At 35.8% G+C, this 16,430-nt stretch overlaps 1 protein-coding gene across 6 annotated transcripts in view; it reads left to right on the top strand.

Annotated features, from left to right (window-relative positions):
- Positions 1–16,430, top strand: part of FSD1L (fibronectin type III and SPRY domain containing 1 like) — a 160,055-nt gene that overhangs the window by 134,308 nt on the left and 9,317 nt on the right. For 3 of the 6 annotated variants that reach the window (XM_069090653.1, XM_069090648.1, XM_069090649.1), the window contains 4 exons: positions 881–1,010; positions 1,797–1,829; positions 11,394–11,494; positions 12,052–12,303. In XM_069090653.1, the coding sequence (XP_068946754.1) occupies positions 881–1,010; positions 1,797–1,829; positions 11,394–11,494; positions 12,052–12,303 (516 nt within the window). The remainder of the gene's footprint in view (positions 1–880; positions 1,011–1,796; positions 1,830–11,393; positions 11,495–12,051; positions 12,304–16,430) is intronic. The other 3 variants (XM_069090650.1, XM_069090651.1, XM_069090652.1) reach the window with 2 other exon arrangements.

The following is a 16,430-nucleotide window of genomic DNA, read 5'->3' as shown; positions in this document are numbered from 1 at the left end:
TATATATAAAACTGAAAGAAACCTTTAAGATCTTAGCTAGATCTGCAGTTCTTGTCCTAAGATAGGCTTCAAGGAGCACTTGCCCATAGGTTGCAGTTCTGAAATCCATGATTCTACTGTATGTTGTTGTTCAGTTGTTTTTTCAGTTGTACCCAACTCTTTGTTACCCTTTTTGAGGTTTTCTTGGCAGGGATACTAGAATGGTTTGCCATTTTCTTCTCCAGTTCATTTTATACATGAGGAAACTGAGGCAAACAGGGTTAAGTGACTTGCTCAGGCTCACACAACTGGTAAGTGTCTGAGGCCAGATTTGATCTCAGGAAGATGAGTCTTCCTGACTCTGGACCTGGCACTTTACTGTATCACCTAGCTGCCTCCGTATTTGTATACTTAGACCTTAAGTAACAGAGCATAACATAGAGTAAGTGCTTAATACCTATCCCTCTATAAAATGAGGGAGTGGAGACTAGATTATTTCTGATGTCTCCTTTGATTCTGTGTCTTTAAATATGTTGGGCAAAGTGCAGTTTACCAGGTTTCATACCCTTGTCCTAAGGTCACTCCTTTTATCACTCTAACAGTCAAATCTACATATATTTGCTCAGTCTCATAAGAATGACAGGAGATTTTCCTTGCGAAGTGTTGTCCTGGGAACCCTCAAAAAGATTATTCATGATAGTTTATATTTTTATTATACTTAAATCTGTTTACAAAAGTTTCTTTCCACAGTGACTTCACCCCATTAGCCTCAGATTCTTGATCCTTTTTGTCATAGTAAGACAAATAGTGAGCTTTTTTTAATATTTGAAATCACAAATTCATGAAAATGTAGATATATTTCCTTTATCTTTTTAACAATTTAACATGTTGTCTTAAATAGCACTTAACTTCAATTTGGATAGCTCATCATCCCATCTGAACTTGAAAGTTGAAGATAACTGTGTAGAATGGGATCCAACTGGAGGAAAAAGTCAAGAAAATAAAGTGAAAGGAAAAGAGAATAAAGGCAGGTAAGGAACACCTATTTTTAGTTTTATTTTTGAAATTGAGATTGCATTGCTGTGTCTCAATTTTACTTTAATATTTAATGAACTAGGTCTGCTTTTTATACATCTGAATTTAATATGCATTTAGTTATTTTTTACGTTAATTTGTAGTGATATTAACTCTTTATACTAGTGGAGTTAATCAGCAACACTGCATGTCTACTGTGTGAGTACTGTACTAGGTAAGTATAATATTATTTTACCAAGTATTTGAGTTTTTTGGTTCATGTCTCTTCATCATCTTTCATCATTTCCCTTTCTTCTGCTTATTTTTGCTGTTTATTTCCTTTAAAAAATTTTTTCAGCATTCTGTTTTTTTAAATTGTTTTACAGTAGCTCAAACTGTTTAGAGGAAAGTTACTTTTATCATTCCATCATTTTTGGACTTTGCGGTTGAGGTATTTACCTGAAAGCTCTGCAGTGAATAAGACACTGTAACACATATTAGGCTGATTCTTGTTCCTGGGCCAGTTGTAGACACAGACTGTGTTTATAACTTTCAGGCTGCATATCATTACATTGTCAAAAGTTGCCTGAATGATTTACAGATAGAGGTTTCTTACCCTCTGTTATGAAAATAAGTGTTATTTGAACTGAGACAACCTTCTATAAATGCAGATTTGAATTTTATCAGTAGAACGGTGAAAGATTCTCTGCAAGATGGCCATCAATTTTATTTCTTTGCAAGTTATTAATTTTTTTAAAGTAGTAATGTCAGTCTCTTAATAATTGCTTATTTCTATCTGACAGTGTCCATGTTACTGCACTGAAGAACAATAAAAGGTGATGACCTATATCTTTATGGTTCTAGGATTTAGTATGTCTAGCTTGGCTGAAAAATTTGCAGTAATTTTCTTTTTAACACTTAGCACTGTCCAAATTAATAAGCAGAAGCCAATCCTAGCAGCCTTTATCAGCCAAAATATTGATCTAATGGATGTGTTGATAGATTGTTTTATAACTGCGGCTTTTGGTTTTGTAGTACAAACTATGTAACTAATTACTTTAAAATCTCTAATAGTTTCTTTTTCCTATACCTTATTTCTTGCATTCATTCATGTCTGAATTTTGATCATTGTTACTTTTGGAATGTGTTCTGTCTCTTCATAGTCAATGTATATATAACATTATAGCTTTTACTTGTATGTCAAACTTCCAAAAGATTAAAAAGTTAAAATTTGAAAGATGAAAAATATTTTTAAAAGTTTTATGTGGATAATATTGTCTCAAAAACAAAATTTCAGAACATCACAATTTTTTCTAAATTAAAAGGACAATGCCCTAGATAGTTAAAGAATAGTAAAAAAACAAATTTCAGATCTAAAGAAGAATAATTTGCAAGCAAATTAAAAGTATATAACAAATCTCTGTGGTAAAACAGATTATGTAAGTTATCTTACCAGTTGATTAATTTGTTTATTTTGGGTAGAAGGTATTTTTCATTGTTACAAATTGTTATAAACTGTTAAAGGCTGTTGGATTTCCTGGAAGATATCTAGTCAAAATCAGTCACATAAATTTTTGGATAGCCAGATTTTAGCATTTCAGGCTGTATTATTTGCTCTTTTCTTTTTAAAAAGTATTTCTGAAATGCAAATGGTTTTCCAAAATCTTCCTCTTCTGTGTTGTCTGTCAAATGTTGCTTAACATAACTGCCTTTTGTTTGAAGTTAGTTGGAATTTCCTTAAGGAATAAAACAAATCTGCTTTTTTGATGTCAGAAAGCAGAAACTGAAGAGCTTCCAGCATAGGTACACTATGGACAGAAGGATGAAATGCTTATATGGGAATGTTCTCTTTCCTTTATTTTCACTGAGATTAAGCCCTAATTCTGAGTTACATTTATTTTTCATGCTTTCTCTAATTTTGTTTTCTGCTGGTAAGTATACTGTTTTCTTCTAATTACCAAATGCCATAAGCTTGTTTTTTATCTAATGCTAAATGAAAATTTATATTAATTTGTATGATGTTCTCTCACTGTTACATACTTTTAGAAGTCCCTGAAGCTAAAGGATTCTTAGAATTGTCATTTTCAGTCTTGTGACTGTAAATGGAGGTTGTGATATCTGATTTATTAATATCTAACCTGTAGACATCTTTTATGTATAAGCTGCTGATTCTATGTCACCTTACTTCTCCCTTCTCTTTTCTCAGCTGTTTTCCTTGGGCAATTCCACCACATTTATTTCTCTTTCTTCCTTAGATTGACAGCAGCAAACTGTTTAGGCTAGTGTTACATAGTGACCATCAGGAGTTCTTTCCTCTTCTCTTATCCTTCCTCCCTCAGGTATTATGTACATACACCCCTTTCATCTGTCTCTTACAACTTATAGTTTAGTTAATTCCGCCTTAGCCAGCCTTTCTCATGGTACATATACATCTTTTTTAACTGTCTTCCAACTCTTAATCACTTACCTTAGCCAGTCAGTCAGTACAGATTTATTAAGTATCTGCTAGTGCCAGGGATACAAAGAAATGTAAAAGACAGTCCCTACCTTCAAAGAGCTCATAGTTTAATGGGGGCAACAGTGTGCAAGCAGCTATTTACAAACGAACAACTATACAGGTTAAGTTGGAAATAATCAACAGAGTGAAGACATTAGAATTAACAGGCATCAAGAAAGGTATCCTTTAGAAGGTGAGATTTTAGCTGGGACTTGATGAAAGCCAGAGAAACCAGGAGGCAGAGATGAGGAAGGAGAAATTTCCAGGGATGAGAGACAGCTTAATGAAAATGCCAGGAGTTGAAAGAGGGGAATGTCTTGTTCAAAGAATAGCATGAAGGCCAGTGTCACTAGGTTGGGGCTTATGAATGTGGCAAATAGTGTTCCTCAAAACAAATGAGTACATGAGTATACATATTACCAACTCCATTTTGTATCTCAGGAAACAGACTTAGAAAGATTAAGCAAATTGTCTAAGCTAAGACTTGGAGGATTTTTCATTGCAAGTTCAGTACTAATTTTTTTTTAATTTTATCTGCCTTGTATTATATTCTGTATTGTTTTCTGTTTTATTTCATTGTAACAGTATAGCATTTCAGCTATATTGTAGGTTAAATAGTCCTTATGTGTTGTGTCCTTGAAACCTATCAGTCATTTATAGTAGTATTTTTTAGGAAAATATATTCAAAGTTCTGACAAGCAAAGTATAACCAAACTTGCTGTTTATTTGTAAGTGGAGCTGGTTGGAGGAAGATAAAGAGAGAGAGAGGGTTATTGCATTAGAGGAAAAGGGGTAAAGTTGGAGGGAGAAGTGGTATGAGGGGTATAGGAACTTTCTGTTCACTTAACTTTGTAGATGAGGGAAAACGAGAAAAGATAGCAAAAATATAGACTTCAAAAAGATCTAGATAGACTAGAACACTGGACTGGAGTGAGTAAGATTAAATTTAATAACTATAAATGTAAATTTTTATCCTCGTAAGGTTGATTTCTCAAATCCAAGTACATGAAAGGGAAGGGATGACTAGATGATAATTCATTTGAAAGATATTGGAGATTTTAATGGTCTTCAAGTTCAATATGTATCAACAGTGGGGACACTAATGCACTGTTTGTAGATTTGTGATTTGATCCAACCATTCTGGAGAGCAATTTGGAACTATTCCTAAAGGGCTATAAACCTGCATATTTTTTGATCCAGCAATACCACTGCTAGGTCTAGGATTTTCTAAAAGGGGGGAGAAGGACCTACTTGTACAAAAATAATCATAATAGCTCTTTTTGTGGTTTCTAAGAATTAGAAATTGAGGGAAGGCCCTCAATAGGGGAATGCTAAACAAGCTGTGGTATATGGTGATGGAATATTATTGTGCTAAAAGAAATGACAAGCAAGATGATTTCAGAAAAATCTGAAAACACTTATATGAACTGATACAAAGTAAAGTGAGCAGAACCAGCAACATGTTTTTCACAGTAACAGCAGAATTATGAATGACTTAGATATTGTCAGCAATTCAAGACAATCCCAAAGGATTTGTGATGAAACAAGCTATCTGCCTCCAGAGAAAGAATTGATATTATCTGAATGCTGATGGAAGCGTACTGTTTTTCACTTTTCTCCTTCCTTCCTTCCTTCCTTCCTTCCTTCCTTCCTTCCTTTTCTTCCTTTTCTTCCTTTCTTCCTTTCTTTTTCAAGTCTTCTTGTACAAAATAACTAATATAGAAATGTTTTACATGGTTAAATATGTATAACCTATATCAGATTACTTACCATATCAGGGAGGGAGAAGGGAGAGAATTTGAAACTCAAAACTTTTAAAAAATATTTTTAAAAATTTTAACATGTAATTGGAGAAAAATAAAATATTATTTAAAAATATATATCAGCAGTGTAATATAGCAGCCAAGGAAATGAATACCAGCCTTAGGAGAGACTGTGTCCACGAATAAGGAGATGATAGTCCTTTTGGGTCAGAGTTCAGGCTTTTGTGAGTTGTTATGGCCCAAAACATTTTTCACCCAGGAGTCAAGTCTCTGGTGCTGAACTTTTCGAGAATTAGCTAGGCTGTGAGGAGGGGGAACCAAGAAGGCAAAATAGAGGCAGCAACCCAGCCAAACTCTTCCAACATTCCCCTCCAAACAACTTAAAATAGTATCTCAAATAAAATTCTGAAGCAGCAGAGTGAGCAAAGGTCAAGGTGAGACATTTTTCCATCCTAAGAAAACTTAAGATGTTAGCAGGAAAGGTCTGTGACACCTGAGTTGGGGGTGGGACAGCCCAGAGCACATAACAGCAACAGCAGTGGTGGGCTTCTTTGGAGGCAGGCGAAACAGAGCAGCATCTTAGGGAGCTCTCAGCCCAGAGATAGTAAGGGGATTGGAAAACTGATCAGAAGGAGATTATAAGGGACCTTTTGCTAGTGCTGGTTGCAGCTGCTACTGACCGACAGTTCTGTTGCCCATACCCAGTTCTGTGTCACAGATCCAGGGTGGAGAGGAGTGCTTATAAGGGAACAGTGGCCCTGGTTGTAGTTCCAAGGCAGAGAAGACATTAGCATTTAGGGCTGTAGGAGAGCAGAGGACATGGTCACATGTGGTTCCAAAGCCAAAATGAGCACTAGCACTTGTGGCTATAGAGGAACAAAAACCATTCCTAGATAAAGCCCAGAGAACAGACCAGGAAAACAGTGACCACACTTCTCCCCAGATCACACCACCTTGGAAGCATCAAAAACTTAGAGGTTCCCTTCCCCCCTGGGGGGGAGGGGGGGAAATGACTCTGGAAACAGCAGCATATGAACAAAGCTGAAACTTAGGACAGTGTTTTCCCACAGCAAGCTGAACAGAGCCCAAATTTAATATAAAGTTTAAAGTTGAGAAAAAGGCTAGAAAAATGAGCAAACAACAACAAAAAGAACTTGACCATAAAAAGCTACTATGGTGTCAGGGAAGAAGACAACAGTGTGAAAACAGCTACAACCAAGCCTCAAAGAAAAAAAATGATAATTGTACCCAATCCCAGGAAGAGTTATAGAGATAAGAGTCACAGAGGAAAAATTGGGAAAATAAATGAGAGTGATAAAAGAGAATGAATAACTTTTGTAAAAGAGGCGTTTAAAAAAAACCTGAAGAAAATAACACTGTTTAAGCTTAATAGAGTTGGCCTAATGGTAAAGAAAAAAAATTTCCTTGATAAAACAGAATGGGCCAAATGAAAAAAGTGATACAAAAGCTCACTGAAGAAAAGAACCCCTTAAAAAAACAGAATTGGCTAAATGGGAAAAGAGGTAAAAAAAAAAAACAACTTCCTGAAGAAAAGAATTCCTTAAAAATTAGAATTGGGTATATTGAAGCTAATGACTCAATGAGACTTCAAAAAACAATAAAACAGTCAAAGGAATGAAGAAAAAAATATAGAAGAAAGTGAAATATCTCATTGAAACAACTGACCTGGGAAATAGATCTAGGAGAGATAATTTAAGTAGTATTGGACTGTGAAAACCATGATCAGGAAAAGAGTGAAGATATCATTATTTCAAGAAATAAAGTAAAACTGCCTTGATATCCTAGAAATGAAGGATAAAATAGAAATCGAAAGAATCCACTGATCACCTCCAGAATGCAATTCCAAACTGAAAACTCCCAGGAATATTATAGCTAAATTCCAGAGCTCCCAGATCAAGAAGAAAACATTGCAAGCTGCCAGAAAGAAACAATTCAAATATGGTAGAGCCACAGTCAGGATAACACAGGATTTAGAAGCTTCTACATTAAAGGATTGAAGAGCTTAGAATATGAAATTCCAGAAGGCAAAAGAGTTAGGATTACAATCAAGAATTACCTACGCAGCAAAACTGAGTAGAATTCTATAGGAGAAAAAAGTGGATATTTAATTAAATAGAGGACTTTCAAGTGTCCCTGATGAAGTAACCGGTGCTGAACAAAAAATTTGACATTCAGATATAAGACTCAAGAGAAGCTTTAAAAAGGTAAACATGAAAGAGGAATTAGAGGCTCAACAGCATTAAATTGTGTACATTCCTATATGGGAAGACAATACATGTAATTCTTTTTTTTTAAATCTAAGCCAGAAAGATTTTTAAAAATTTAACCTTTGGTTTTTGAAATAAAATTTGAGTTCCAAATTTCACCCCTCCTCCCCTTGTCTCCCTCCTCCCTAAGATAGTAAGCATATAGGTTATAAATGTGTAATCCTAAGAACTTTATCATTAGGGCAGTTAGAAGTAATCTACATTGATATAGGTTATGGATGTGAGTCATTTATGTTGGAATGATCTCCAGAAATAATGAAGGGGTAAAAAAAGGGATGCACTGAGAGAAGGGGGAAGGAAGAGTGAGGGAAATTTGGGTGGCTAGGTGGCACAGTGAAAAGAGCACCGGCCCTGGAGTCAGGAGGACCTGAGTTCAAATACAAAACTAACACAAAACTAGCTGTGTGACCTTGGGCAAGTCACTTAACCCCAACTGCCCTACCTCCCCCCCCCAAAAGAAAAATCTAAAAAAAAAAAGTGAGGGAAATTATCTCACATAAAAGAGACACATAAAGAAGAGCTTTTACAGTAGAGGGGAAATGGGGGAGGGTCTCAGTCAGTGCTTGAACCTCACTCTCATCAGAATTCGTTACAAATGGGAAGACTACACTAAGTGGGACAGAAAAAGCTATCTTACTTAATAGGAAAATAGAAAGGGAAGAGGGGATAAGAGAAAGGTGGGGGGGGGACTGATAAAAAGTGGGGTGAATTAAAAGAGCCAGCAGTAGATGCAAAATAGACCTTTGAGGAGGGACAAGGTAAAAAGGGAGAGGGAAAAAAAATAGAATGGAGGTAAATAGTAATAATAACTGTGAATATGAATGGGATGAGTTCACTCATAAAATGAAGGTGGATATCGATTAGAAATTAGAATCCAACAATATATTGTTTATTAGAAAACCACTTGATGGGGGGTGGGTAGGTGGTGCAGTGAATAGAGCACCGGCCATAGAGTCAGGAGGACCTGGGTTTGGTTCTGGCCTCAGACACTTTACACAAAAATTAGCCGTGTGACCTTGGGCAAGTCACTTAACCCCAGTTGCCCTCCAAAAAGAAAAAAAAAAAGAAAACCACTTTATAGAGAGACAGAGTTAAAGTAATGCTATGGAATAGAATCTGTTATGTTTCAGCTGTAGTTAAAAAAAAGGCAGAGTAGCAGTTATGATCTTAGACAAAGCAAAAGTAACAATAGATCTAATTAAAAGAAATAGGCAGGGAGACTGCATTTTGCTAAAAGGTACTATAAACAATGAATTAATATAAAAAAAATTTATCTGATAAAGGCCCCCTTTCTCAAATATATAGGGAAATTAATCAGATTTATAAAACTAAGAGCCATTCCCCAATTGATAATAGTCAAAGGATATGAACAGGTAGTTTTCAGAAGAAATGAAAGGTTTCTATAGTCATATGAAAAAAATGCTCTAAATCGCTGTCGATTAGAGAAATACAAATGAAAATAACTCTGAAGTACCACCTCATGCATATCAGAAATTACAAAAGCAGGAAGGGATTTGGGAAAATAGATACATAATAATAATAATAATGAATTGTTGGTGGAGCTGTGAACTGATCCAACAGATCTGAAGAGCAATTTGGAACCATGCCCAAAGGGCTATAAAACTGTGCATACATTTTGACCCAGAAATACCACCATTAAGCCAGTACCCCAAGGAGATAAAAGAAAAAGGAAAATGACCTACATGTACAAAAGTTTTATAGTAATTCTTTTTTTTTTTTTGTGGTGGCAAAGAATTGGAAATTGAGTGGATATGCAAGGAATGGCTGAACAAGTTGTGGCATATGATTGTGATGGAATGCTGTTGTACTATGAGAAATGATAAGTGGGATGAGAAGACTTTTATAAACTGATACAGAGTGAAGTGAGCAGAACCAGGACATCATTGTACATAGTAACAACAATATTAAATGGTGATCAGCTGAAAACTTAGCAACTCTGATCCAATATAATGATCCAAGAGAATTCTAAAGGACTCATATCATCCACATTCGAAGAGAGAACCAGTGAACTGAGTCCAAATGAAAGCATAATTTTCTCACTTTATTTTTCTTGCTTTTTGTGATTTAGATAATATGGAAATATGTTTTGCCTGATTTCATATGTATAATTGATATCATATTGCTTGTGTTCTTGGTGGTTGGAGGAGGACTGGGAGAGAGGGAGAGAATTTAGATCTTAAAATTAAAAAAAAATGAAATAGTAATAATGATGAAAAATACATTGGAAATGGGGAAGAGGTAATGAGAAAAAATAAATGCTTGTGAATTTCAAAAATGAACATCAGAGAATCTCTCTCACATACAGACACACACACACACACACATGCATACACATGAATTTGCTAGACTGCTTTTTGGATTACCAGATCCATATTAAAGACCTTTCTTGCTTGGTAAAATAGTAAGATTTGCCTTGCCTAATATAGCTGTTGAGAACCCAAGGTTACTTTTGTGTCACCAAAGTTTTGAAGTAGGAATTTAGTGGAGTATTTTTTTTTCTAAGAATGGAGGAAGGTTTTGGATCTTTTTTCACCAGAGTAGGCAGCTCCATATGTGAAAACTTTCTCCACTAATGTGGATCAGCATTTCATCCATAGAAATGAGTCTGGGCTTCTGTGAGGGTAAGTGACTTGCCTGTGTTCACACCTGTTTGTGTCAGAGGTGGGACTTGGAATAATGACTTTCTGAAAGATGCCAGGATGACTCTCTCCACTATACCATGCTACCTTTCTTAGGGGAGGGTAGCTTATTGAAATGTTTTTACTTTAGTTTTTCTCAGGAACAAAAAACTCTTGGCAATAATGTTAATGGGGAAAAGTCCTATCACTTTCAGTTAAGCACCAAGAATATAGAATTTTAAAATCATGTAGTATAATCTAAAGTAATCGTGATAATTTTTGAAATTGTTTGGAAGCATCAACAAATATATTTTCAATATTATAGGTTTATAATTTTGGAATTATGCAGAGTTTTTGGAAAATTAGTAGGAGGGTAAATAGTAAATTATATTGTTCCCAGAGGTTTGGGGAGGGGCAAAATCTTAAATTACCAGCAATCCAACTGCTATAGAATAAAATTTGGATCCTTTGTATTTTATTTGCTATATGATTTTTACATAGGTTATTTTCATCTTTCTAGGTCTCAGGTTTTTTTTATTTGTAAAATAAGGTTATACCACATGATTTCTAAGGTTTACTTCAGCTCTATATTTTATAAGTATTTTTGACAATCTTGTTTCACATATAGTGTGCTTTCTGCAGCATGCAGGTAGGACAGCTGTTATATTTAATTTAAAAAAATCTTCAGGTTAATTTGACTAAGAATTGGTTACTTATACACATAATGAAAAAGAACCTGGTGCCTTCTTACTTTGATGGATCTGTGATCTCATCCATTTCTGTACTCCCTCAAATCGTGCAGGCAGCCATCCATAATGTCTTGAACATACCCACTCTCATATTATTTATTTAAAATCTAATTGCAAAGGAAGTTTCTTTAGTTATTATTGTTCAATTTGAAAGTGAATTTGCCATCTTTCTTCTTTTACTTTTGTCTTTCTCTTTTCCCATCTTGTTTCCTACTTTCCCCTTTCTGATATGAATCTAATCTTTGTTTAGTCTGCATGATAACAGTTGTTTTTGCCTGCTTTGTTTTGAATGATTTTTATTTGAACAGTTATCATTATCATGTTAGCAGTTCTGACCAACTAAAATGATGCTGATGAGCATAATTTAAAACCTATCATGTAGAAAGTTTTATTCCATGCTCTGACATTTTATGCTTTATCAAGCATCCTTATCCCAGATTTTTTTTTCTGTTCCTGTTTTGTAGAAGTGGTACACCATCACCTAAACGTACTTCAGTGGGTTCCAGACCATCATCTATAAGGGGCAGCAGAGATCGTTTTACTGGTGAATCATACACAGTATTGGGTAGGGTAAAACTTTAGATTTCATCATGTTTTATATAGGTTGGAAGCAGTATAGGTAAACTAATGGGCTTTCCACCCAGGTAAAGTGGACCTACACCTTTGCATGTCAAATGTAGAGCTTTTTAAAAATGTCCCATTAAAATCCTTAGATTTTTGTCACCTTTGCATTTTATTCTCCCAAATTGACTTACTGTCTCTTCTTTAGAATATACCTCTAGAAATTATACAATGTTCCACATGTTTTCAAAATAATGTTCAGAAGGTTCTTATTGAGTACGGTCTTACATTTGTTAATAGTAGAAGAGTTTTATTGCAGTTATTTGTAGGAAAAATATAGTAACAAAAGTCAAGTTGTTGTTTGGGATTGTATTAAAGTTGTTCTTTGTTTAGATATATTTAGTATATATGAATTGCCATGGTTCTTGCCCTGTAATCAGGATTAGCAACTAGAATATTTAAGTGTTATTTAAGGAATACAAGTAATAGAAAAGAGTCTTTTTCTGGAAGATTTTTTTTTACTATAAAAAGATCCAAATTCACTTTATTAATCTTTTGCAGGAGACACTGCCATTGAAAGTGGACAGCACTACTGGGAAGTCAGAGCCCAGAAAGACTGTAAATCCTACAGTGTGGGACTAGCATATAAGACCCTGGGGAAGTTTGACCAGTTGGGGAAGACAAATACTAGTTGGTGTATCCATGTCAACAACTGGCTACAAAGCACCTTTGCAGCAAAGCATAACAATAAAGCCAAAGCTTTAGATGTTACTGTTCCTGAAAGGATAGGAGTGTTTTGTGATTTTGATGGAGGTAATTACACAAATTCATAGTTACTTTTTTCAGAGAAACCTTTAATAGTGCCTCTTAAATTGACTGGGGCTATAGTTAACTTACTACTGTGATAAGAAAACCTGGATCCTAGTCACAAACTCCATAGGGATGTATTGGAAGAATCACTTCTGGACATGGTACATTTATTGGCTGTGTGACTTTGAGCATGTCACTTAACTTCTCTGGGTCTTGGTTTCATCAGTTGCAAAATGGAAATAACAGTTAAGCATTCCTCCCTTTAAAAAGTCTTAAACAATAAAGTGCTTTGTAAAGCATAAAATATACTAAAATACAAGGTATAAAACTCTTAAGAGTTAAAAGGGATTTAAGAGTTCATCTAGTCTAGTTCATTCATCCTCTGGAAGCATTAGTTCTTGTAGTCTCTCTGACAGACAGTACTTATTGTAAACCTGCACTGATAACACTTTTTCTGCTATATAAAGCAGACAAGATATAGTGAAGGCGCTAAGGATCAAAAGAGCCAGAGATGTGGAGACTAATAATTAGTTATTTTCTACCGGCTTTATATTGAATATTTTTGGTCTGAATGCTTATAATTGTCCTGTTAATAATTCAGGTCAACTATAATGGTGTTTATGCTTCAGTGTATTTTAAAGAATTACATGTGTAGAAATTTTTTTCTCACATTAATATTTTACAATTCATCAGGTATGATTGAGCAGGACCAGATACTGGGTCTTTCATATACCACAAATTACTTGCATTTCATCTACTATATTCATGTCTTGCCTACTCCCATACTTCCTACCTAGAGGGCCCATCCAAAATCCACTGGAAGGAGCTTAGTTTGAGTTCATAATCACATCCTCAACTTCTCCCATTTTACCTCTTGTCAAAAGCATCCTTGCATGCACATGCGCACGCACACACACACACACACGTACATACCCTCTAAAGGAAGTTGTCAAGCTGGATTTATAACTTCAATATAAAGACTGGCTCTGAAGCATGGATGGGTGTGATACAGAACTAGATACAGTCTTAGCTGGATATACCCTCCTTTTCCCTTTTGGGAATGGGCAACAGGATTTTCTGGGGAAATGCAGTACCAGGACTAGTGGCTACAATAATGTACCTTTGTGGGTGATTTACAAGATTTGAAAGATAATAAATATGCAATTTTCATCTTATGTGTTGATTTTAGGATATTCTAACCACTGTGTGTATGATGTGCTCATTATATACAGGAAATAAATATAAAATTATTTGGGGAGGGGAAGTACTAACACCTAGGGGAGGGAAGTCCAAAAAAGATTTCTTAAAGTAGGTGACATTTGAGCTGAACCTTAAGGAAGCTAGGAATTCTAAGAGTCAGAGATGAAGATAAGAGTATTTCTGTAAAGGGAGTCAGCCTGTGGAGACAGGTGATGGAATGCCATGTACAAAGACCAGTAGTTTAGACCAGGTTGATTGGAGTGTGTTAGAAGAAATACTATTTACTCAGTTTGGAAAAATAGGTTGAAACAGATAATGAAAGACTTTAAATGCCAATGAAAGGATTTTATGCTTATTCTACAGACATTAGGGAGCCACAGAAGCTTCTTGAGCAAAGGAATGATAGGATGAGACCTGGCTTTAAGAATATCAGTTTATGGGGCAACTAGGTGGCACAGTGAATAGAGCACCAACCCTGGAATCAGGAGGGCTTGATTTCAAATCCAGTCTCAGACACTTGACACTAACTGTGTGTGACCTTGGGCAATGGCCTTGCCTTCCCCTCTCCAAAAAAAATAGAGAATACCAGTTTAACAGCTATGTAGCAGATGGATTGGAGAGAAGAAAAGATGCATGTAGAGAGATAGATTATTGCAGAAGCTCAGCCAGGAAGTGATGAGAGCCTTAACCAGAATGAATGTGAGTAAGGAGGAGATGGATTCATGGGAAGTTGAAAAGGTAGAATTGACATGACTTGGCAATTGATGTGGATTGGGGGAGTATGATGAATGATACTGAAGAATTGCAAATTCTGTCTAGATGAGTGGTGGTGCCCTCCACAAAATTTGGTAAGTTAGTAAAAAAGAATGGGTTTAGGAGTCAGTGGTAAAAGATCAGTCATTGGGATAAGTTTTGGACATATTGAGTGTGAGTTAGCTATGGGATTTACATATAGAGATATACAGCAGTTAGGTGGGCATGCAGAACTGGAGCACAGGAAATACATGAGGGTTGGGTGTGAGGGAGAGGGAGAGGGAGAGGAGAGGAGAGAGAGAGAGAGAGAGAGAGAGAGAAGAAAGAAAGAGAGAGGAGAGAGAGAGGAGAGAGATTTTCATCTCTGTGCAAATGACTCATAGATCTACACATCTGGCCTTACCCTCTCCCCCCTGAACTTCAGTCCCACATCACCAACTGCCTGGATGTCCCAGAGACATTTCAAACTCAACATATCCAAAACAATTTATTTTCTTTCCCTTCTCTCCTCCTTTGAAACTTCCCTATTTCTGTTCTTCCCTGTCTACATAAACATGTCTTCCAATTTTGTTCTCAACATTTTATCCACTGTGATTTAACATGTTAACTTTGAAGTAACAAAGCTGCCCTTTAGGAATGAATGAAAAAAAAACCCATTTACTAATCACTCACTCTATGCAAAACTCTGTGCTAAGTGCTAGGGATACAACTAAAAAGTCAGAAAGTCCTGCTTTTAGGGAGCTCTCAGTCCATAAGAAACAACAAATACAGAAGGTTTCAGCTACAAGTCATATGGAAAAATTCCATGTTTCTTTGGGTACAGTGGCAAAACAGATAATACATCTTTTATGTCATTTCACTGATAAAATCATCTATTTTTGATATTGAATTATTTGACATTGTCAAGGACTTTAGTGGCCACAACTTTCTTTTCTGGGTCTTTGGTAGCTGTGGCTGTAGCACTTGTAAGAGCAGCTGCCAGCTTGTGTCTCTGTAGTAATTGCTTCCTGGAAGGTGGCTGTGGGCATAGTGCTGGAAGCATTGATCTCTTGGATTTAGGTTCTTGACTTTCCTGGCACATACTGCCTCCTGTCTTTCCCTCGGGATGTCTTGTTTCTTCAGCTAGGCTGGCAGACCTGTTCTTTAGATAATTAGAAATATGGTACCTGGGTGAGAAATTGGGGTTCAAGATATAGATTTGGAATTTCTTAGTTTGAAGCCATGAGATAGATGAGGTCATTTTGATAGATTAAGTGTAGGGAGATGAAAAAGTAGAGGACAGAGCTATGGGGGACCAGGCACTCTCACGGGCCAAGAGAAGCAATAAAAAAAGTGAAGGTGATAGAAGCAATTGCTTTCTAAATAGGAGAAATGAGAAAGTGTAGAGTCATGAAGCCAAGGAAAGGAGAAGTTCAAAGAGGAGGGAGTGGCAATCAGTATCATATGCTCTAAAGGAGTTGAATATAATTGTTTGCCAGCTAGAATAATAATAAATAAAAAAGCTTTTCATCCTCTTTCCTTCCAAATGAGACTGAAGAGACTTTTTTGAACACCTATTCCTGTGTCCATTAATATACTAAGTGTTTTCGGAGATATTATAATTGATAACAAAAATAGAAGACTTCCTTCAAGGAACCTATTGTAAGGGGGAAAATGTTAAAATAAGTAGAGTGATTTTATATAGTATATGATTTTATTTTTTATGCTTCATACATATATAAATTTATATAGCATAAGGTAATGGAAAAGGCATTGAATCCAGAACAGTAGACCTGGGTGTTAGTTCCAGTTCTGCCACTGATTGTCTATGTGATTCTAGACAATCTATCTTTCTAGGTCTCAGTTTCTTCATTTGAAGAAATGAATATTGGATTGGATGATATTGTCAAATCCGTTTCAACTCTAACTTTCTGTGAATTGTTGTTGAGTCTTTTCGGTTGTGTCCAAATCTCTGTGACAACATTTTGGGTTTTTTTTTTTTTTGGTCAAAGATACTAGAGTAGTTTCCTTCTCCACTTCATTTTACAGATGAGGAAACTGAAGCAAACAAAGGTTAAAGTGACTTGCTCAGGGTCACACAGCTAGTAAGTGTCTAAGGCCAGATTTGAACTCAGGAAGATGAGTCTTCCTGATTCCAAGTGCAGTGCTCTATCTACCACACCACCTAGCCGCCCCAT

This window comes from Petaurus breviceps, unplaced genomic scaffold, assembly GCF_028583685.1.
Source record: "Petaurus breviceps papuanus isolate PSGF00001 unplaced genomic scaffold, PetGlider_PUasm1.0 187, whole genome shotgun sequence".
In the NCBI taxonomy this organism is placed as follows: Eukaryota; Metazoa; Chordata; class Mammalia; order Diprotodontia; family Petauridae; genus Petaurus; species Petaurus breviceps.
This window is presented reverse-complemented; position numbering and strand designations above follow the sequence as displayed.